Genomic DNA, 23,045 nt, shown 5'->3' with positions numbered 1-23,045 from the left:
TTTCAGGTCTTACATTAAACTTTAATTCATTTCACAAACAAATGACCTTAATTTATTTTGAGTTAATTTTTGTGAATGGTATAAGAGAGAGATCCAGTTTAATTCTTTTATGTGTGCACATCCAATTATCTCAGTACATTTATTGAAAAGACTGTCCTTTCTACGTTGAGTACTCTTGACTGCCTTGTCAAAGAAACCCTGACATTTTAAAATGCAAATATCAACCCATAGCTCAGCAGGAGAGGCTTGACAAAATATTAATGTCGACCTTAAGCAAAAATCTCAGCTGTAAACCCCAAAAGCGTAAGTACATTGGGAAAATGGTAGCCATCTAAATTGAGTTCTTTCGAGAACATCGAAGACCTGACATTCCTTGCCTTTGCTAGGATTTTGCTCCTGGTCCCAGAACAAAAAATGTTCATGTTTTTTCACCTTGTGTGAAAAAGAATGAATAGTGGACTTTGACCAAATAGACATTTCAGGAAGGATTTTAGGGCAGAGAACTTCATAGGTTACGGAGCCATTCAGAACTGGGTTTAAATACAGAAACGCACTGGCTCATTTAACAAGTTAAACAGTTGAGCAACTTATTTTTTAGCCTCCCTGAACCTTGATTTCCTGATCTACAAAGTGGGAATAATGACAATGATCTCCATAAGGAAATTGCAAGAATTAAGTTAGTTAACATACATAAAGTCCATGTCTAGCAACCAAAAAGTACTCCCCAAACAGCAAACACTTATTACTATATTTGAATATAATATGAATTCTAGCCATGAAAGTAGTGTTCATCTCACTTTAAAGGAAACGTGTGCTCTCATAAGGAGTTTCTAGGGTCAAAATTTGAAGACTGTCACAATTCTGTGATCTCAACAGCCTTTAATCCTATCATTACAGAATTGTTGCAGATCTGTTGCCTTGAGCCATATAGACAGCCACTTCCTTTTTCTTTCTTTCTTTTTTTTTTTTTTAAGATTTTACTGATTTATTTGAGAGAGAAAGAGAGAGAGAAAGCGCGCGCACCCACAAGCAGGGGGGAGGGGCAGACAGAGAGGGAGAAGCAAGCTCCCCTCCGAGTAAGGAGCCTGATGCAGGACTTGATCCCAGGACCATGAGATCATGACCTGAGCCGAAGGCAGAGGCTTAAACGATGGAGCCACCCAAGTGCCCCTAGCTAGCCCCTTCTTACAGAGCCTGGCTCTCCTGAAAGCCTTACCTGTTCGCTCCTGGCTGAAGGAATGGTTTTCATACTTGCCGCTCCTTGTAGTTATGGTCACATTGTAGAGGCGGCCTGGAGTAAGGGAGCTGAAGGAACATTCGCTGACAGACTTGGCAATAACAAGGGACTGAACGACCCTGCTGCCATGAGAGAGCGTCACCACATAGTTATCCACGTCTCCTGGAGCCGGCAGCCAGGAAATGCTCAGGTAGTCATTGCGACCAGAATTGTTTACCGTCACTCCACTCACACTGGAAGGGACTGGGATTTAAAAAGGGGGAGAACATTTGAAAAAAGAAAGCACGGTCAAAAGTTTGGAGTCATCGACCGCAGTCAGCAGAAACAGTGTGGACCCAGGAGATCTCGTCTGATGACCTAAGAGGTCAAAGACATGTGAGGATTTCGCCTTAGCTTCTGGAAGCTGAGGGTTTGGGGATCAGCAAGGCTAACTCAAATAAAAATGCAAGAAGGTCTTTTGGGGGCCTCATAAATACAGGGATGCCACTACTGCATTTTTATGGTCTTGCTGTTTGCAAAGTATTTTAAGTGGAGGCATATATTTATGTGAATGTGTCGGGAGGTTCCCTCTGCAGGAAAAGGAACAAACGTAACAATCCAAATGAATCAGCTCGAACCAAACTCATCAATAAGCAAAGATGTTTGAAGGGAAAGATGAAGAACACCATACATTTCTAAAGAGCTTAGACTTTGGATAGCTTTGATCTTGTGATGAAGTTATTTATTCCTGGGGAGTCTAATAACACAGGAGAGGCATTGCGTCTGCCCTTTATAAAGCATTTCCTGCCCTCTAGTGGCAAGAAATCAACCTAAAAGCCTGTCCTGAAAACAACAAATCTGGAGATTGACCCAACAGTGCGCAGAAGGAACTATTGCGGGGATAGTGGCCACTATTGTTTGCTTATTTTAATTGGGGTTTACTGCCACAAACATTTATGGAGAACCTACCATTTGCCACAGATACAAAAATGAAAAAGATGTGGATGCCTTCAAGGAGCTTCTTGGCTAAAGGCAGTATGCAAATTAATCACTGGGGTATTGAGTAGTAGCTATGAATGTGTCAGAAATAAGTATACAGAAGATAGTATTGCCAGCAATAAATATCAGAATAAAATCCTGTAGAGTATGTGAATGCACTACTGTTTTCCTCGCTGGCTCACGGCTGCAGCTAAATATTTTCATATAATTGTCAATATCCCTACCTCACGTACAATGGACAGGATCCAGCTAGATGACCTCTGAGAATCCTTCTAATCTAATACACTCTGATTTTGTGATTTAAGCCTCAAAGTCTTCTTTACACTTACAGGCACTTGTCCATCACCAAAAATTATAAATAGCACCATACTGAGCAGCTCTGCAAATGCTGTTCCATGTATATGAACATTTTCTAGAAATAAAGTTGAATCTTTTAGCCTTAATAGTTCTATACTGATGTCTTCCTCTCTCCCTCCCTTCCTCCTTCCCTTCCCTTTATTTAACAATCTGGACATCCCTTGGTTGCTCTCAATAGAATTATGTTTGTTTTTCAAAACTGCTAGAAATATTTGCAACTACTAACATTTTATTAGAAAAGATACAATTATCAAATGTTTTGTCAAAAATATAAATTCATGGTTATAAGAAAACAGATATAAAATTTGTTCTTCCTTTAGAACCAGCATTTTCCCAGGTTGGAACTAGATTTGTTAAGCATATCTGATATCTTTAACTTTAAATATTTTGCCACCTTCTCTAGACTGGGAGGGTTTATTTATATGTTTCAACTCTGTGGAAATTGAAGTGAGTAAGAAAGCCGTTCAAAACCTTTCAATTATTTCGGAACTGACCAACATTTCAGCAGTTTGAGTAGATAGTCATGATTATCAAGGCTTTAGCCGTTGAATGTTTTACAATAAACCACATACAAAATTTACTAACCCAGGCACGTTTAGAAATCTCTAATTACTGTGTTTCTATAGTAGTATCCCATTTCCCCCTTTTCTCATGATAATGTCTGCACTCTTAATGTGTTTGAGTAAAATAACTCATGCTTATATTTACTCATATTTTGCCCTCTCCCCAAAATCCTATGATCATTCTACAAAGAACTGTCTTGTTTTTGTATACTTATACTTTTATATACTGTGGGTCAAATACTGATATCTCTGCTACAATAAAAATAGAGGCATAAAAACAAAGCTCACTCATTTCAAGTGGTATCGGCAGCCAAACTATGTTAACGTATCATAGTTAAGTTGGAAAGCTCTTGACGTATTTTAAAATTTGGGAATTAACTTGTGTGGCGGAATCTGACTAGTTGTTAAGCAAACTATTTCCTTTTCCTCTTGGACACACGCTAGGCTACATTTCCCAGTCTCCGCAGCAGTGAAATGTAGCCATTCAACTGTTCCTGCCAGTGGAATGTGGAGGGGGAAGTGATGTGTCTACTTTCGGGTCTGGTCATCTTCCCCCACCCCATGACCTTTAGTCTCTGGGGAAATGGACAGAGTTCTGAGGACCTAGAGGAAGGAAGAGCCACAGATGGTAGAAGCCTGAATCCCTGACTTACTGCTCGGGAAAGAACCAACCCCAGAGCTGTCTAATCTGGAATCTCCATGTTGTCCTGTTGGATAAGCTGGAAATAAGTCAGTCTGATCTGACTAATACAACTGCAACTCACTGGGAAATGGGGGCAAGGCCCTTCTCAACCCTCTCCTCAGCTTTCTTGTTATTTCTCCAACATTTCCTTACTCCAACAGGGATACATTGCGGTGTATTATCAGGGATGGATTAGAAGCTGGAGGCTTCAAGATGTAAGCTAATGGCAGAGCTAGAGCCAGAATCTAGGTCCTCTGATTCCCAAGCTAAGCTTTTCCCCCACCCCCAATGACACTACACCAATGGCTGGTGCCCAGAAGCACTGGAAAAGAAGGAAGGTATCAGGAAGAAGGATGTAGGTAATAATGTCAGGTGCCACAGAATGAGAAAAATGGCACATCTCAGTGAATTTCTACCCAAACTATGAAATATCTTTTCAATGACTTAGTTGCATTTCTGGGAGAGCTAATGAAGTTAATGTTCCTTGGGTTCATTAAGTAGATAAGATTCATGGTTTTTAAAAAGGGACGTATCTATGATGTCTGCAGCTGATAGAATCTAATCATCAGTATCTGAGCATCAGAAATACAAGAGAAGCCTGAAATCCAACTTATAATCATATAGAATTAAGTAGGCAAATTCACTGACCTGATTCTGTGTTCATTAATAATTATCAAAGCTTCTACCAAATGCATTTAATTTTTTTCTTTTTAAGAAACTGGAACATAAATTTTATACTGTTTATTTATATTCTTTCTTGGTCTTGTGTAGAAAATTATATTTCCTTCTTTGGTGCCAGTCCTGTCTGACACAGGTAACTGTATACCACTTGTTTGTTGAATTAGCTCTTTGACCCATTTGTGACTGTGATCTCTTCAAGGTCAGGAAACATTGTTAGGTGGTTATAGTATTAACTTGTTTAATGTTGCTTCTGAAACTATATGTGATTTGGGGATTTTATTAACTCCACTTTGGACCACAGAAGTTGGAGATCATTTCCTTATTATGTCTTGAAACAAAAATAGGAAAGGGAGTGGAATATACTTTTTTTTAAAAAGTCTCACTTCTTTTTTATCTTAACTGGGACATAAACATTAAGAAAATCATCAACTGAATGAGGGGATAAGCCTAGGTGTCAAATGACTACTATGTTACCACAATGGTTTTTCTAGAAGTTCTGACACCTTTATGGGAGATTTTAGAAAATTCAGAATTTATTCTACCTACCCTCACTCAACCCTCAATTTCCATTCCTAGGAGAGCAACATATATGGATGGTTGGTATTGAAACCTGGTTTCTTGGAAAGTCAAAACTGGATCTGTTTTTAGGGTGCTTCAAAACATCCTAGAATATACTCTAGAGTTTCCATGTGCTCTTCTTACCTGTCCTTCCCTCCACCACCACTTGTCGGGATGAGATCCCGCCGCTTACTGTTGTTACCACCACAGAGTAGAGGCTGCCTGATTTGAGGGAGTGGAAGCTATATCTGCTGGTCTCACTGGAGACACTTTCATTTTTGATGACCACGTTTTCATGGATCAGTAAGACTTGGTAGAATTCTATGTATCCCAGGGCGTGGGTCCAGTTAGTAAACAGACTGCTGGTTGTTCCTTGGTTGGCCACATACAAGCCAGTCACTTGGGCAGGCACTGGAACACAGTAGACAAAGAGAAGAAGGAAAAAACAACAACAACACAGATGACATTTAGTCACCCTAAGGAAGTATAGCAAAATGAGTCAAAAGTAGAGACAGTCTTAAAGATGCTAAAAATATATCTATATTTTTTTGCTATAGACTCTCAACTCTTATTTCCTGTGGCATATGGCAAACTATTCCCATACAGAAGCTGCTTATATGGGAAATCAAAATTGCTTCAGATCCACGGATGAGATGATGCTTACCTATTAAGTAGTTTTGAACTTACATTTTCAATAATGAAAGAATGTTATTTTTTAATATTGTTTACTTTATGGGATTTTATCAATCATTATCCCATGAGAACTGAGAGCCTCATTACCTACCTGAGCTGATGGTTGTTACGGGGTGGTATTGGGAAATCCCTTCCACCTGATGATTAGGTTGTAGTTTAGAAAACTGGTTAATTCTTTGGCACATTCTCAAGAGCACCATTATTATTATACAGGAAGATGCTACAATAGTATACATTGTATTATCCTATAAGAATAGTAATAGTAATAATAGTGATAACCATAACAACTAGTAGGGATAAATGAGTGATAACTATGTGCCAGTTATGGACTCAATGGTTTTTAGAAATTATATTATTTGATACTCATTCAAAAGTCTATAAATTTGACTTTGTTATTTCTCTTTAGAGGAAACCAAAGACCATATGATGTAAATAACTTAGCCTATCTATTATCAGAGTGCTAACAAATAGTCATCCGGAGTCCAAAGCCTGATCTGCCTAAACTGTGAGCCTGTGTCCTTTTCCTAATTAGCAACTATTGTGATTTCTAATCTATCCATTAAAAAAATATCTTACATAGATCTTGAAGCTGGCACTTGATCAGTTATATCTTCTTTGTGCCTCTTCCCTGAATTATGGTAATTAAAAGGATTGGGACTTCGGCACAATCCTTCTCAGAAAATTGTTGACTTTTGGATTAAGATACAAATACACTCATTGAAAAGACACTACTGTATGGGGATCAGAAAATTCAATTCTCATTCTAAATTTCACATGGAAAGCAAAGGAATTAATATGGAAATAATTTGGAAAAAGAAGAACAAAGTTGGAGGAGTAACAACATCTGATCTCAAGACTTACTAGAAAGCTACAATAATGAAGGCAGTCTGATACTGGCAAAAAGATAAACACATAGATCGATGGAACAGAAATCAGAATCCAGAAATAGACCAACACATATAGAGTCAATTGATTTTTTACAGAGATGTGAGGGCAATTTTGTGGAGGAAGAATAGTTTTCTTCAACAAATAGGGCTGGAATTATTAGTCATCCATATACAAAGAAATAAACCTTAACCCAAATCTCACAGACATATAGAAATGAACTCAAGATGGATTATGCACCTCAACTGAAAACCTAAAATTATAAAAGTTTTAAGGGAAAATCTTTGTGACTTCGTGTAAGGCAAAGATTTCTTCAATATGACACCAAAAGCATAGTCTGTGAAAGAAAAAAACTGATAAATCGGACACCAGAATTAAAAACCCATGATCTGCAAAATACACAAATAAATTAATCAAAAGACAAGCCACAGCCTGAGAGAAAGCATTTCAACACACATTTCTGACAATGGACTAATATCTGAAATATAAAGAATTCTCAAAATTCAATGATTAAAAACAACCTCACCAAAAAATGAACAAATATTTGAAAATATGTTGTCCCCTAAAGAGGATAAATGGAGGTATAAGCATGTGAAAAGTTGCTCAAAACTATTAGGAATTAGTGAAAGGTAAATTAAAACTACACGAGATACCACTACATGCTTATTAGAATGGTTAAAAAACAAAACAAAACACTTGTAATACCAAGGGCTGTTGAGATTATGGAGAAACTAATCTCATATATTGCTGGTGGGAATGTAACATTTTACAACCATTCTGGAAAACAGTTTGGTAGTTTCTTACAAAGTTAAAAATACACTTACTATATGACCCAGCAATGTGAATGTCGGGAATGATGAAAATGATCTTAAGACTAAAAGAGTGTCTTGGACTTCCAGTTCCTACAGTATAGTGGGCTGCATACCCCCAATAAACACAACTACATGTGTTGGATAAAATATAAAAATGTAAATATATAAGTGAGTTGTCAAGAATGTAAGGAATTCTCAGAGACTAAAAAGATAGGTAGCCAGTTCACTGAAGCATACTTTCATCTTAAGGGCATCTTTCAAATATAAATTTAAACTTTGATCTGTGAAATTGGAGGTAAAGTGTAGGACTTTCCCAAACTAAGGAACCTCTTGGTGACCCTGCATATCATTGGATCCTGAAAGGTTACATTCTAAGTATAAGTGAAATAATATTCCCTCTTTGCTCCTCATATTGCCTCAGAATCCTTGGCACTGGGTGGAGAAAAATAATGATCACTGAGAATTCATAACCCTAGAACAGTTTCAGTGAGTTTGCAACCCTAATTCATAAAACTGGGTGATCAGAAAACCTCCAAGTTGACAGTTTAGATTAAAATAGGTCTGGGTTGATAGCAGTCCTGTGCACCTCAAAGAATCAAATGAAAAGAAAATTCTTTCTAAAACCCATCTGTAAACAAGGCCTCAAAGAATTCCCACAGAGTAAGTTTCCAAGATATATGACTTTACAGTGAAAAATCACAAACACTTAAGGAAGTAAAGCACCATGAGCAAAAGGCAGCAAACTCAATAGACAACAGGATTGAACTTCTGAAGATTTTAGATATTATAGTTATCGGATATAGAAGTTAAAATAAAAATGGTTTATTTGCTAATGGCAATAAAGGAAGATAATGGAAATATGACTAAAGAGCAACAGAGCGCAAAACTGATTTGGAAAGAGAGCCAAAAAGAATGTTTAAAAGTGAAGAAATAAACAAGTAAAATTTGAAACTCAATGGATGGATTTTAAAAAGATTAGACAGAGCTAAAGAAAGAATTTGGGAACTAAAACACAGGGCTGAGGAAATTATTCAGACTATAGCCCAGAGAGCAAATACAAGGAAAAATATGAATATATATATATATATATATTCTAGACTACTAGAGGGAGAATAGAAAGGGACTGGAGAAAAGGCAAGAGGTAATGTCAAAGAACTAATGGCTGAGAATTTCCAGGGTTGATGAAAGATACTAATCTACAAGTACAGAAATCATCATGATCTCAACCAAGATAGAGGCATCTATGTCTAGGTTATTACTGTAAACAACAGAACACTAAAGGCAAAGAGTAAATCTTAAAAGCAGTCATAGTAAACAGACTACCCAGAGAGGAACAGAAATTAGACTGATGTCTGACTTTTCAACAGCAAGAATAAATGCCAGATAGACTACAATATCTTCAATGTGAGAAAATAATATCTTCAGTGAGAGAAAATAACTTTCTTTCTTTTTTTTGAAAATAACTTTAGACATAGAATTGTAACCCAGAGAAAATATCTTTCAAGTTTGAAAGCTATATAAAGACATACACAGAAAAACAAAAGTGTAAAGAGTTCATCCCTAAAAACTCTAATAAAGACATTTGGGGGCATCTGGGTGGCTCAGTTGGTTAAGTGTCTGCTTATGACCCTCATGATCATGGGGTTCTGGGATCAAACTCCACATCAGGCCCCCTGCTCATCGGGCTCTGTCTCCCTCTGCCCCTCCTCCATTCATGATTGCTCTCTCTCTCTCTCTCAAAAAATAAATAAAATCCTTAAAAAAAAGAAAGAAAGAAAGAAAGAAAGAAAGAAAGAAAGAAAGAAAGAAAGAAAGAAAGAAATTTGAAGACTCTTCTCCAAAATGAAGGAAAGTAATCTCAAATGGAACTTGTGAGATACAGGAAGGAAAGATGAGAAGATAAGTGGTAATTTTTTGTGGGGTTAAAAAGGAGAGAGAAATAAAATACAGAACAATAATATATAAATTGGAAAAAGGGAGTCTTTGAGGATGATTTTGCTTCCTATTTCTGAGAGAAGAAGAGCATTATCAAAGAATAATTGCCACCACTACATCTACTTACTGGTATATTCATCCAATACTCTTTTTTCTTCGAGCTGATCCTAAAGTTAAACTACTCATGTTCCTTTCTAAAGCCAATTCCTTTACTTGTGCTCTAGATCCCACAGCTTGCTTACTCATAGAATAAGTATAGCCATTCTTCCTCTCTCTTTATATTATCACCATTTCTTTCTCTTCTAGAACATTCCTATCAGCATAAAACTTGTTATTTCTTCTATCCTTAAATAAAATCCTCCTTTCAAACAGACCTTCTCTTTCAGATCATGCCCTATTTCTCTGCTTTCTTTTGCAGCAAAATATCCTTGGAAAAGTTGTTCTCTGCTTCCATTTCAAAATAAAACCAAACAAATTAAAAAACAAACAAAACAACTACCAAGAGTTGAATAAGTGTAATAGAAAACAAACAATAGGAAACATTCATAAAACAATAACCAGTACATAATAGGCATTCAGTGAACATTTGTAATTCAAACATTAAACAATTCAGTAGTCAGGATACTTTTTAAAGTTTAAAACTTATAAAAAAAAAAGATTACCTGTTCTTCCTTTAGTTGAAGATGAATTTTTTAAGTCTCCACTAATACTGGTGACTGTAGCTACATATTTTCGTCCAGGCACCAGGTCAGTAAAAGTGAATTCTTTGGCATCTTTGGGGAGTGACTTGTGGATGAGTAAGAGGTCTCTGTCAGCTAGTGAAATGATGTATTTCTCCCATTCTGCTACAGGGGTCTGCCACATGATGCCCAAAGAGGTTTCATTGGCATGTTTGACACGAAGCTGGAGGACAGCCAGGGGGACTAAGGAAAAAGCAATGGAGACTGCGTCATTGACTTGCCTCAGAAACACTCAAGAATTTCTTAGAGAGCTGTTCTCTTCCAACCACAGGAGTGTTCCAGTTCAGCATTTCTTTTCTGAAAGTGTATGAGCTCTTGGCGGGGAGGGGGGAAGCTAATCTCAAAAATTGTGTGTGTGTGTTTTTAGAAGATTTTATTTTTAAGTAATCTCTCACACCCAACGTGGGGCTTGAACTCACAGCCAAGAGGTCAAGAGTTGCATGCTTCACTGACTGAATCAGCCAGGCACACCAAATTTTGTTTATATAACCTATCCAGAAAGGAGGATTCAAAAGAATACACTGGAAAATGCTTTCCTGGGTCATTTATTTTTGACCACATATTACCTCGAGTGTTTATTTCTTCATATGAATTCTATGATATGAAAATACTTAATTCAATCATATCATCCACAAAACCACTGAGAAAGGTCCACATTTGACTATATAGATGAAATTAGGAGTATTTTTTACCCTGTTAGATTGGAAAGACAAAGTGCTTCCCTTTTTCTCCAGGTTTCCAACTTTCTCTGGAACATTTCTGAGAAGTGGACACCGATGTATCCATGAAATGGAAAACAATAATAGTATAGCTGGTAAGCAAGAATAGTATCTGATTAAAGGCTCCCATTATCCAAAGAATTGAAATTGTTTCCATTTCTCTAAAAGGTTTCATTACAATTTCTAGGACACATTGCTAAGAGTAAAGTACTAGTCCCATAAAACAATAGGGAAACAAAATTATGGAAGAACAAAGTGTGTAAAATTATATTGATTTCTACATTAAAGAAATTTTCTGTAATTCCGTTCTGAGTCCTGAAATCTGTATCTTCCTTCTTTAATATATTGAAATCAATTGGATTGTTACATCAAAGCCTACTTCAACTAACCTTATTCACCTAGAGGTACAATTTAAGAAAAGTTCTCCTGATAATTATGCCAACTGCTGAGAGCCCCTACTGTTTCTTGACAGTATTCCAAGTTATTTGAGGTGAATGAGATAAAATATGGGAAAGGACATAGATACTTGTCCTGTAAAATGCTGAAATGAGCTTGGTTTAAGCTTAAATAGGCCTTTGATCATTATCTAAGGGATATTAATATTTAGAAAATGAAGATATGACTGGAGGACCCAGTTGGCAAGCTAAGGATATCTTGATCTTCTTCTTCTTTGACATTCTTCTAAGAAGAACATTGAATCAAAGTAGTTATTTCCTTATCATCAGGCAAGACTAAGAGAGAAGATATTTGAATTTCACTCCAAGTATGGAGTATTCCATGTCATAGGAATGTTGAGTTTGGAAGGACAATTCTCTTATTTGAGAGTTGAGCAAACAGTCTCAGAGGGGTTGTGACTTCCCCAAGGAGTTACAGTATAGTGGTGACAGTCAGAATACCAAGACCCATGTCTCGGGATCCTCATTCTCTTCTACCCTAAAATCCAAATATATTCCACTTCCCTTTAATAACCTTTCTTTGGACCATGAAATTCCCTCATTAGTCAACATCAGGTCAAAGCAATGGTTTTCTAACACTGATCACTAGCAAAATACTGTCAACTATCTTCTTTTGTGGGAAGAATTCTCCAATTGTTTTCTTCTTATTCTTTTGGTGTTTAAAATGTCTTTCTTTTCATAAAATAATGGATTTATTAGTGGAAGCAATTTTTAATGTTCTAATTTGACAAAATTAAACATTACCAAAACTAATTCAGTCTAAAAGTCTATAATATCTCAAATTCAGGGAACATGGTGGGGGCGGGGAGAGGCATTGACAGCTACCTGGGTTGCTTGGGAGAGGGACCAAGTTAAGGTTCCAGGGTCATTAACACCTTTGTATTTGCTTACCTGTCCTGCCTTGGGAGCGCTTAGAATTCTTCAGATTTCCACTCTCAACAGTGACTTCTACTTCATACTGTCTTCCCGGTATGAGCCCCAAATCATCTATGGTGTAGAGTGTCTCCTCCTTTCCCACAGTGACGTTGAGCAGCACCACAGAATCATTGAAGAGCAGGATACGATACTGCTCCCAGTCTCCAGCAGGGGGCGACCAGCTCACTACTAAGGACCTTATCGAACCATTGCTGTTTACCTCCAGGTTCCCAACTTTGTCTGGAACTAAACAGTGAAATGATGTCAAGAAGGAGATTCTAAAAACCAAAAGTAAGGATACTGATTCACTTTTCATGGGCAACAGTAGATAAGAGACCTAATAGCTGCAGTTCAAAACATTTCTATTTGTGGATTGCAAATGAGTATTTTTTCCTCATTTTGGAGACATCACTCAAGAAATAGATGCTAAAATCATCTTAGTAATATCAGTAATGGATCTTCTGTAACACTGTTAATAACCTAGCAATATGACCGCTGTGTTTTATTGACTGCACACCAGCCCTAGAGACAATATTGATGTTGCCTCTAATGATGTTGACATTGATGGATGTGGTATCTTTTGGTAGAGACACTGCATCGTGGTCATGAAAGAGTCCTTCCTTTATCAACTGACAAGATTAATCTTCTTGCAAGGTAGCTCTGGTCTAATTATTCATTTGCTTAAAAGCATGCAAATTCTCTCCATTAATTACAGAATAAAACATCAAATCCTGGGTCTGGCATCTGTAGCTTTCCAAAATCAGACCCCATATCCTTCTGGTCTTAATTCTGACTAGTCCCTGCAGCCACCCACCCTGGCTTCTGCACTCTCTCCCATACTGGCCTCCAGGTGCATGTTCTGCAGACCTGTAAATATACTGGGGCCTTCTTCCTCCATGCCTTTGCTTATACTACTCCTTCCACCTCAAGTGCCCTTCCCTCTTTGCCCTCTTCCCTTGCCAAGAGCCTCACAATTTTTAGGTCCAGTTAAAACCCATTTCCTCCAAGAAGTCTTTACTGGTCTTCTGAACAAGAATTTTGCTCTCTTGTTTTTCAGACCATATGGCTCTTACTTGGAATCTCTAATAGCACAGAGAATGGACCCTGGAATTAAACACTCTGGTTTAAATGCCAACCCCACCATTCACTATGGACAAGTTATTTGAGCTCTCTGAATTATCTCTAAAATGATGATAATAACAGAACCTCTCTCATGGTAATGGTATCAAGTGTTTGGTTAGTGTCTGATACATGGCAACACCAATGCAATTACTCTTATTAAAGTATACTGTTTTTATTTTTTGTGTGTATAGTCTACATTTGTCTGATTAAAATATAACTTCCTTAAAAGCAAAGGCTGGCAAGGTAAATATTTCAGGCTTTCCAGGCCACATATGGTCTCTGTCTCATATTTATCTTTCTTTTTCCCTTAAAAAAAAAACCTTTTATATGTAAAAACCACTCTTAGCTTGGGGCTACACAAATACAGGTTACAGGCCATATTTGGCAAAGGATGTAGTTTGCAGAACTCTGACATTTTAACAACTTCCCAAACTCATAGCACAGTAATTTATACATAGAAGGGACTGGATAAATATTTAGTGACATAAATTAATAAAATAATTTGTGGAAAACATGGTTAAGTGCTAACTCGCTCTCACTCTAGGAGCTAATCAGAAATATTTTATTCCTTAGTATCGAAACTAATGCATTTACACGACTTAAGTGGTGTGACATGAAACAGCACAGGGCAGAGCCAGTTTATGTACACCATTCAGGAAGCACTCCAAACACATTTGCTTAAATAACTCAGATGAATGCAATTAACCTTCTGTTTCACTCTGTATAGGGGGCCTGGCCCATGGGCAACCTCAGTCATGTAGACATTTCCCAAGTTGGAAAAGGAGTCTTCCTTATAACTTATTTTGTTCTAAGATGGATCCGAGAATGATCTGGGCAGTCAAGGAATATTCTGGAGCCCTACACTCACCTGTTCTGCCCACTGCCATCTTCTGAGCAGACAATTCACCAGAGACACAGCTGATGGTAACTTGATAAAGACGTCCAGGGGTTAAGTCTTTAAACTGGGTTTCAGTAACCTGGGGTGCTAATGTTCTGGATTCTTTGATAGTCCCTTGGTGAAACAGGGTAATGTTGTAGGAATCCACATTGCCAGAAGGTCTTTGCCACCTGACTTTTAGAGAGGTCAAAGTGCCATCATTTGTCACCTTTAGATTTGAGACTTCCATGGGGGCTAAGTAGAAGAAAGGAAAAGACATTTTAATTCAGGACATAGTACCTGTCTTATTATGGCCAAATTTTGACCTGCATTTTAGTCCCTACAAGATTCACACCCTGCTCAGAAGAAAACAACAACTTCACAAGCGAAAAGAATACTGCAAAATCAAAGAAAGGCTGTCTGACTAGTGGAAAGAGCATAAACATGGGAGTCAGGAGACTGGATTCTGGCTCAGACTCGGCCATTAGTCACCTGGGCAACCCTGGACATCTTTGTCTACCTCACTGAGCCTAGGGATCCTTACCGGCAAATGAGGTCTTGGAATGCTCCGAGAAGTCTGTCATCTGCCTGATTTCTTCCTACCTTTATGTAGTTAATAATAGCAAGTACATAATAAATAATAAATAGATTGGTCAACACATTGGCTATCACAAAATTTTGCATGCTAAAAATATTTTATCTTTCATATAAAATCATGATAAAGTTATAGCTCAAAAGTTGTGTCATTATTTCATCAAAAGAAAAAGGAAACAAGATGAAATCAGAGGGGACACAAACCATAAGAAGTTCTTATCTCAGGAAACAAACTGAGGGTCGCTGGAGGGGAGGGGATTGGAGGGATGGGGTGGCTGGGTGATGGACATTGGGGAGGCTATGTGTTATGGTGAGTGCTGTGAATTCTGTAAGACTGATGAGTCACAGACCTGTACCCCTGAAGCAAATAATACATTATATGTTAACTTAAAAAAAGAAAAAGAAAATGATTACAAAAGAAAGACACTTCAGTGACTATTTCTTCTACCTCTTGGCTATGTCACAATTTTGGGATTCACTAATAGCAAAATAAAAACATTTCATTTTAAAAATGGGCACAGCACACTGCTTTGCATAGGCCAGTGAGAAGTGTAAATTGCCCTTGCTATACTTAAAGAAGTCTTAAATATAAGGTACTTTTTAGGTGCCTGGGTAGCTCAGTCAGTTAAGCATCTGCCTTCAGCTCAGGTCATGTTCCCAGCGTCCTGGGATCAAGCCCTGCACTGGGATCCCTGATCAGTGGGGAGTTTGTTTCTCTCTCTCTATCTCTGATCCTCCATGCCATTCATGCTCGCTTTCTCTCAAGTAAATAAGTTATTAAAAAAAAAAAAGATATAAGGTACTTAAAAAAAAAAGATATTATTTTTAAGCAATCTCTATACCCAAGATGGGGCTTAAATTCACAACCCTGAGATCAAGAGTTGCATATTCCAACATCTGAGCCATTCAGGAGCCCCAACATATATGGTACATTTTTGTTGGGAATGGCTATACATCTCTGAGGTGTGATATGAAGATGTGTAAGTGTATAGGTGCCCCCCAAATATCTTTCCCATCAATCTCTTGTAGTTCTTTTTTTTTTTTAATCTCTTGTGCCATGCCACATGGCACTAAGAGCTTCCCCTGCCAGAGTAATTTCTTTTTTTTTTAATTACTTTTTTTTTTTAAGATTTTTATTTATTTATTTGACAGATCACAAGCAGGCAGAGAGGCAGGCAGAGAGAGAGAGAGGAGGAAGCAGGCTCCCCACTGAGCAGAGAGCCTGATGCGGGGCTCGATCACAGCAGCCTGGGATCATGACCTGAGCCGAAGGCAGAGGCTTTAACCCACTGAGCCACCCAGGTGCCCCCAGAGTAATTTCTAAGGCTCCATACACTTAAAAGTTTCTCTTAAAATCAGATAGCTTACCGAGAGAGGGAATTTATTAATACATTAGACCCATCAGAAGCATTAGAATCTACTAGAATGTAAGTTCCATAAGGACAAAGACTTTGACCTTCTTGGGCACTATTATAGCCACGATGCCTAGCATATAGTTTATACTCAGTAGATAATGAATGAATGTGGACATGAATTATTCATGTCCACATTCATTTAGCACAGATTAGTTTCTCCAGCTATGTTAGCATGTGAGAACAGCTCCTGTAGTATTGGGTCTCAGGACATATTTTGTTGGATAGTACTGAGAAAAGTCATCTTGGCTCATAGTGAGTGATGTCACAAAGGCAAGGGATGCTTATTTAAGAGAAGGAAGTAGAAATCTTTATCAAAAAGGTCAGAATACTAAAAAGATAAGCTGAGATTATATCAATGGATAGCTCTGCCATTTCAGGCTGGTCTAAAATTTAGAATACAAAGGAGTCCCTCTTCCTCTGAATAGAAAAGTGGGAATATCTTAAGGGCCTTCTATAATGTATGAATTTCAATTTGTCTCATAGTCAAATAACTTAATAAACCGTGGTTATTAAACATTTTCTTGATGTGAGCTTTACTTTGTTCATCTAGTTAGTAGCACTTACCTGTCCTGGCCAGTTTCCATCTGTAGTTTTGCAGTCCTGCAGCCTCGGTCACAATGGTAAGGTTGTAGAGGTGGCCAGGGGTCAGTCCATGAAAACTGTAGGAAGTAGCATATTTGTCTATGACACTGCTATGAACTAGGATGTCTTTATCCATCAGCATCAGCTGGTATCTTTCCACATTGCCAGAGCCATGGGACCAGGAAACCAGGAGGGAATTGGTTTTTGCTGAAATATTGATATCTTTCACTGGGGATGGCACTAGTAAAATAAAATGCATTTCCAAAGGGTCATTCATAATTTCCTTCAAGAAGACATAGACATGTTTAATTCAAAATCACACATTCATGGATGCTTCTCTGTACATCTAATTTATGTAATAAGTAATGACAATGGCGCTCTTGAAATTTCACTGGAATCTGAATTAATGCTCTTTTCAAAGTCCACGCCCAAAGCTACATCATAGTTTACTAGTCTCTCTCCCCCACTTAACAGGTAGTAAGGTAATTTTTGCCAATTAACTATGATGTGGCAGAGCATCAAAGAGAAAAAAAAGGGAAGATGAAAACCAGAAAGATAGCAATAAATCAGGTGAAAAAATGAGAGGAGAGAGCATGACCAGAAGGACAGTACTTCCCGGAAGGAGGTGAAGTGTGTCATTGACATTGGGATGGGTGGGTGAGAGCAAAAACTTGTTCCAGATGTAGGAATATTTAGGAAACATCATGACTTGATGTTATGAAAAGAGTATGCAAAGGAGGAAAACACTTAAACATAAGTTTTATGGCACAACTCAGAAAAGGAGGCAGAAAATGTTGTTGCTAAGATTTGAGTTAGGAAGGTCATTAAGAAACATCTATTTGACTTTGGAGAAAATTCCAGTCCCAGAGAAGTCCCAGAACTTGTTTGAAATCACCCAGCACAGCCACATCAACTGCACAGCCACATCTTCTTATTTTTCGTCTACTCTTCCCACTGTACTGCATAACATTTGTCTGTCTGTCTATCTACTTACCGATCTGTCAGCTTTGGTCTGGGGGTGTTCTTATTTCTATCTCTTCGATTTTAATGTAATTCCAAAAGGAGCCTAGACAATTAAATACTCAACTATCTGTAAGCAGGTCTTACCTGTTGATCCATTAGTATAAATTGTAGGGGAACGTTTTTCTCCAGAAACAGCTGTGATGGCAATACTGTATTTATTACCAGCAGTGAGGTTAAAAAATGTATGTTCATTCCATGAAGCACTCTCTTGAATTTGGGTCTCCTGTATCTTTTGGTTATTGTCAAACAACTGCATCTCATACCAGGTGACTTTTCCAGAAGAAGGAGTCCACCGAACATGCAAGCTGGTTGAAGTAGTCTTCTCTTCACTGACTTCAAACTTAGCTGGAGGTAAAGGATCTGTGAGGCCAAATTCAGAAAGAGAACATGGCTTGAAGACTTTTGCAAATATATGATAGTTTGCTGGAACCCAGGTTCATTTTCCTTAAAAACTTTAAGAATCTGCTGCCTGTAAAACAAATTGGTATTTACACCACTTTTAAACTTACCATTTCATTTATTATTTTTTTAAGATTTTATTTATTTATTTGACAGAGAGAGAGAGATCACAAATAGGCAGAGAGGCAGGCAGAGAGAGAGGAGGAAGCAAGCTCCCCGCTGAGCAGAGAGCCCCATGCGGGGCTCCATCCCAGGACCCCAAGATCATGACCCGAGCTGAAGGCAGAGGCTTAACCCACTGAGCCACCCAGGCGCCCCAACTTACCATTTCATTTAAAAGAGAAATCCACTTAGCTACTAGTCATATAAACTTCTTTTTTTAATAAAAACGTTTTTTGTTAGGACAGCTCTGAGCTTAGAATTCCAAGTAAGGTTATATTTTCGTTGGCTTGCAAGTTTAGCACTTTTCACACACTGACAAACATCCAGGGCTACGGCTGGATAAATACCAAAAATCTCAGATATTCAGAACTAATTTTGAAATTTGTACTGAACTTTTTCTTCTTTAGGTTGTGAATTTGGGGGGTTAAGAATACATCGCTTTAGGTTGTTTTTAAATATCAGAAACCCACCAAAGATAGAGACTTGATTATGAGCCTAACCTAGGTTTGCTCATCAAAATGAATTCTCCCAACAGGTGGAATTCCTTACGTCCTTAGATTTTCTCAACTTGAGTTCTGGGACATTCTGGAGCTGCTGAAGCCTCTAGAGAGGGTACAAGGGGTTGGTCCTCACCCAGATGTTCACTTAGATTCAAATGTCATGGGTGAATTTGAGGAGTCCCATTTCCCATTTCCCATACATGGAATCTTCACTGTGGAACTTGAATAGGATGAACGTCCCTGGGGTAGGAAATAATTCAGCAGTGTTTAGGGATCAGCCATTCTATGATGCAGTAGGACCATGAGAGAAATAAGTCTCTCCCTACCCTGAATGCAGGGAAGGACAAGATTGAGAGATATTTACATGGGAGGAATTTTCAGAAATCCAACCTGGTTCTTGATCTAGAAAATCGGATCGAGATATTGGAGGCTAAAACTCAAAGCTAGGTCAGATGTTTTCGTGGCATGGCTCTAGAGATCTCAGTTCTTATCCACATCTTGGTAAATTATATTTTGCTCATGAAATAGCTTCAGATTCTAGATCTTCCTAGAACAGTATATGTTTTAAGAAGGTGCTTGCTTGTGATGAACATCCACACAAATAGGAACAACGTAACCTTATTCTGTATTAAAAAGGTGTCTGTGGCCAGCCAGCTCCTGAGATTATCTTTGGGTCACCTATAGACACCATCCAGAAGCTAAATACAGCTTATGGTCAATATAATGTCTTTCTTTGCATGTTTTATGCTGTGACTTATAGGAGTACATCTTGCAAAAAGCACACAAGCCACATGACATTTCATAATATAGGAACTAATAATAATATATATGTCTGCTGATAAGGAAGCCTAGACAGCAGTAACTCAGAGAGCCCACAGTGCAAGTTGTGTGGTTTATACCTTAGCACAGCAGAAGTTCACGGGCAGAGCATAAGCTCTGTTGTCTGACAGCCTGGGGCTGAGTCTGGCTCTCAGTCGCGTAGTTGTGTACTTCAGGCAATGCTTTAAGCCCTCTGCACAGCCGCTGTCTCATCTATGCAATGCAGTTAAGACTACTATCTATTTGGCAAGATATTTATGAAGATAACGTTGTTTTATCTAGAGCTTAGAACTGCCACTCAGAACAGTGTTGGGCACATAGCAGGTGTTCAATGTTAGCTACTGTTGTTGTTATTATTTCTGTAAACAGGAGGCGGTCCTGTCAGGGAAGCAGGGAATTGTCTAGGTGGAGTGTGTGGGCTTTAGGGTCAGACAGAACTCAGTTCAAGTCCTCGGCTCCGTCGTGGGTCAGTCACAAGACTTTGGACAAGTTACTTAACCTCTCTAAGCCTCCACTTTCCCCTCTGTCTGGGAGTATCATATAATCTATAATCATATTATATATATATATATATATAAAATATATAATCTATATTCTTGGATGTTTGAGGAGGTGTAGAGCAGATTTTACCTGGCATAAATGGGCACTCAGTAATACAAACTTATGTTGTTTCCTTGAGCACAAAAAAAGTTTCCCCTGAATCACTGACAAAATGGAGGCAGAAATGGAATATAATTTTTTTAAAACTAAACTAGTAGCCCTAATTGCCTTCTTCATTAAAAGAAAACACAAAAACTTGATAAAATCTTATCAGTTGATTCCCATGACCTAACTTTCTAACCATTAAGATAAAATTTAAAATTCCCAAGATGATTCTCATTTATAGGTTCTTGCAGAAAAACAGAATTTTTTTTTCTGGTAATATCATTTAAACTTTCTATTCTACATCCTAGTCTGTAATTAAGGACATCATCATAAAAAGAAAGGACTTAATTTCCCCTCACAGAAAGTTTTTTTGTTGCCTGGCGAGAAAAAGATACTTCACTACCATGAGACTCTAATAGCGGGCAAAACTCAAGAACAACCTTGTCATAGCCAACTGAGATGACACATTTTTGCTGAAGAGTCATTTTAAGGACAAGGATGGGAGTGACCGCTGCTTTCCAGTGATAGCTCAAACGAGATCAATACCGTCATCGATGTCTACAAGCCAGATAGAGGTTAAAGAAAATAATGGTATGGTCAGTATAATCTAAACCACATATAATCTACAAAATATAAGCTATAGAAAATGAATTTTAAGGTTGCGTGCATAGAGGGTGAAGTTCAGAAATGCAGACTTTATCTAATCTCTCTGAGCCAGAAAACAAAACAGTCAATCCTTTGTACATCCGCTAGAACAAAGAAACAATGAGCCTGGGAAGTGCCTGGGCCGCGAGAACCTGCACTGGAAACAAACACTTAAAACCCCATTTATACTGCGATAAAGTTCTGTGCTGGCACTAGTCCACTATTGCTACAAATGTTACAGAAGTTACATGGTTTTCAGACTTCTTTTCAATCTAAGCCCAAGGAAAACTCTGCTGTATTCACAGAAAATTTCCAATATTTTCTTAGAAACAAATCAGGTCCTTCCAAAAGAGGTGCGAATTTCATGTATATATACAAATGAATTTCATATATCTCTATATCTATTTGAAGGCAAAAGAGAGAGATTTCTGATGCCATTTCAAAATGTAGTTATATGTATGTAATCTTTTGATCATATGACAGGTTGCATCTAATTAGAAAACCCTACCTGAGTTACATAATTCATCGCCATGCCTAGAGGTGTCAATGCCCACAGGTGCATTTATAGCCTTTCTGATTTTTCCATGTATCACTCTGTAACTAGTGAAGTTTGATAAACTACAAGAACTGTGGAAAACCATAAATCAGTGATTTAATCTCAATCAATATATCAAAATGTATCATTAGCCATAAATTTGAGACATCTTTGTTTGCACTTCTCAGTTTCAGACAAACCTGGAATATGGAATGCAAAATGTAAAGTTCTGTGGCACTCATCATCTAGATGTTAATGAATCTACCAGTATCAGGAAGCCTGACAATTTCATAAGTGATCTTGATATCAAGCTCATTTTTCTGTTCTTCGAGGAAAAGATGAAGTTTAGCTAAATTTCTGAACCAAAATGAATTCTTCTTTGTTTCCCTTTTTAAAAAATGGGACTTAGAAAGAAGGAGAAATTCATATATATAAAATGCAAGTAATAAGTAATATCTGCTTAAAAAAATTCTTTTGTATGGCCACTAACACATTATTATTTATTGATATAGGAATTTGCAGTGTTTAGAATTTGAGATGATAATATTTATTTTGAAAATAAATTCAACCTTTTAACAACTGCAGGCCATCCATGAGCTAATGCCAAAGCTTTTCTCCCAGTCATGAGAGCAACACAGTATATCTATGTAGCATCTGATAGTTTACAATGAGTTTTCTCAGTTGGAATAGGTCAGAGACGTGAAGTGACTCATTTAGGTCATGTATGTGATGAGTAGTATAACTGAGATTCTAACACCTGGCTGCAAGTTCCTTTTATCACAGCTGTCCCAGGGTGGATGTTGTCTTGAATACATGTTCAGTGTAATAAAAAAACACTCAAACCAGATTTTTATAGATAATAATAGGTAGGGGCGCCTGGGTGGCTCAGTGGGTTAAAGCCTCTGCCTTCGGCTCAAGTCATGATCCCGGGGTCCTGGGATCGAGCCCTGTGTCGGGCTCTCTGCTCAGCAGGGAGCCTGCTTCCTTTCCTCTCTCTCTCTGCCTGCCTCTCTGCCTACTTGTGATCTCTGTCTGTCAAATAAATAAATAAAATCTTAAAAAAAAAGAAAATAAAATAATAGGTAAATTTACAGAATTTTTATTTGATGGTTAGACTACTGTAGCCAAGATAAAATGAATAATGACGCTAATCACACCTAAATGTAATTCTGTGGCTGTGAAAGTTACTCTGATTTTTTAAATCTTTTCTTGACTCTTCCTTTTTCTTCCCTAATCTGACTGTCTTTACCTGAGATCCCACTACCTTATATCTGAGCTGCTCCCAGAGTTTTCTGGGTGTCTTCCTTATTTTCTCCCTTTCCTCAACTGTTAGCAAATAACCTCCTTGTATATCTTCCCCTTTGCCATTCTTGTCGTTCTTACAGAACCAAGATCTTTCTGTGAGAAGAAGTCTAAATTTCTCTGTAGGCACTCAAGATCTCCTCAAATAGGATATTATTCCCCGTCCCCACCACACACACAATTTATCTTTCACCACTAACTCTAGGCTAATGACA

At 37.8% G+C, this 23,045-nt stretch overlaps 1 protein-coding gene across 1 annotated transcript in view; it reads right to left on the bottom strand.

The window, feature by feature from the left end:
* The window catches only part of LOC111142161 (protein tyrosine phosphatase, receptor type B), a 112,177-nt gene that overhangs the window by 52,165 nt on the left and 36,967 nt on the right, over positions 1-23,045 (bottom strand). The window contains exons 5-11 of the mRNA XM_022495154.1: positions 17,908-18,183; positions 16,783-17,040; positions 14,201-14,464; positions 12,187-12,456; positions 10,044-10,304; positions 5,201-5,467; positions 1,217-1,480 (exon numbers count right to left, since the gene is read on the bottom strand). Coding sequence (XP_022350862.1) covers positions 1,217-1,480; positions 5,201-5,467; positions 10,044-10,304; positions 12,187-12,456; positions 14,201-14,464; positions 16,783-17,040; positions 17,908-18,183 — 1,860 coding nt within the window. The remainder of the gene's footprint in view (positions 1-1,216; positions 1,481-5,200; positions 5,468-10,043; positions 10,305-12,186; positions 12,457-14,200; positions 14,465-16,782; positions 17,041-17,907; positions 18,184-23,045) is intronic.

Source organism: Enhydra lutris, unplaced genomic scaffold, assembly GCF_002288905.1.
Source record: "Enhydra lutris kenyoni isolate GAN:26980312 unplaced genomic scaffold, ASM228890v2 scaffoldscaffold7, whole genome shotgun sequence".
NCBI classification, from domain to species: domain Eukaryota; kingdom Metazoa; phylum Chordata; class Mammalia; order Carnivora; family Mustelidae; genus Enhydra; species Enhydra lutris.
The sequence above is the reverse complement of the archived record's forward strand: the minus strand, read 5'-3'. Positions and strand labels throughout refer to the sequence as shown.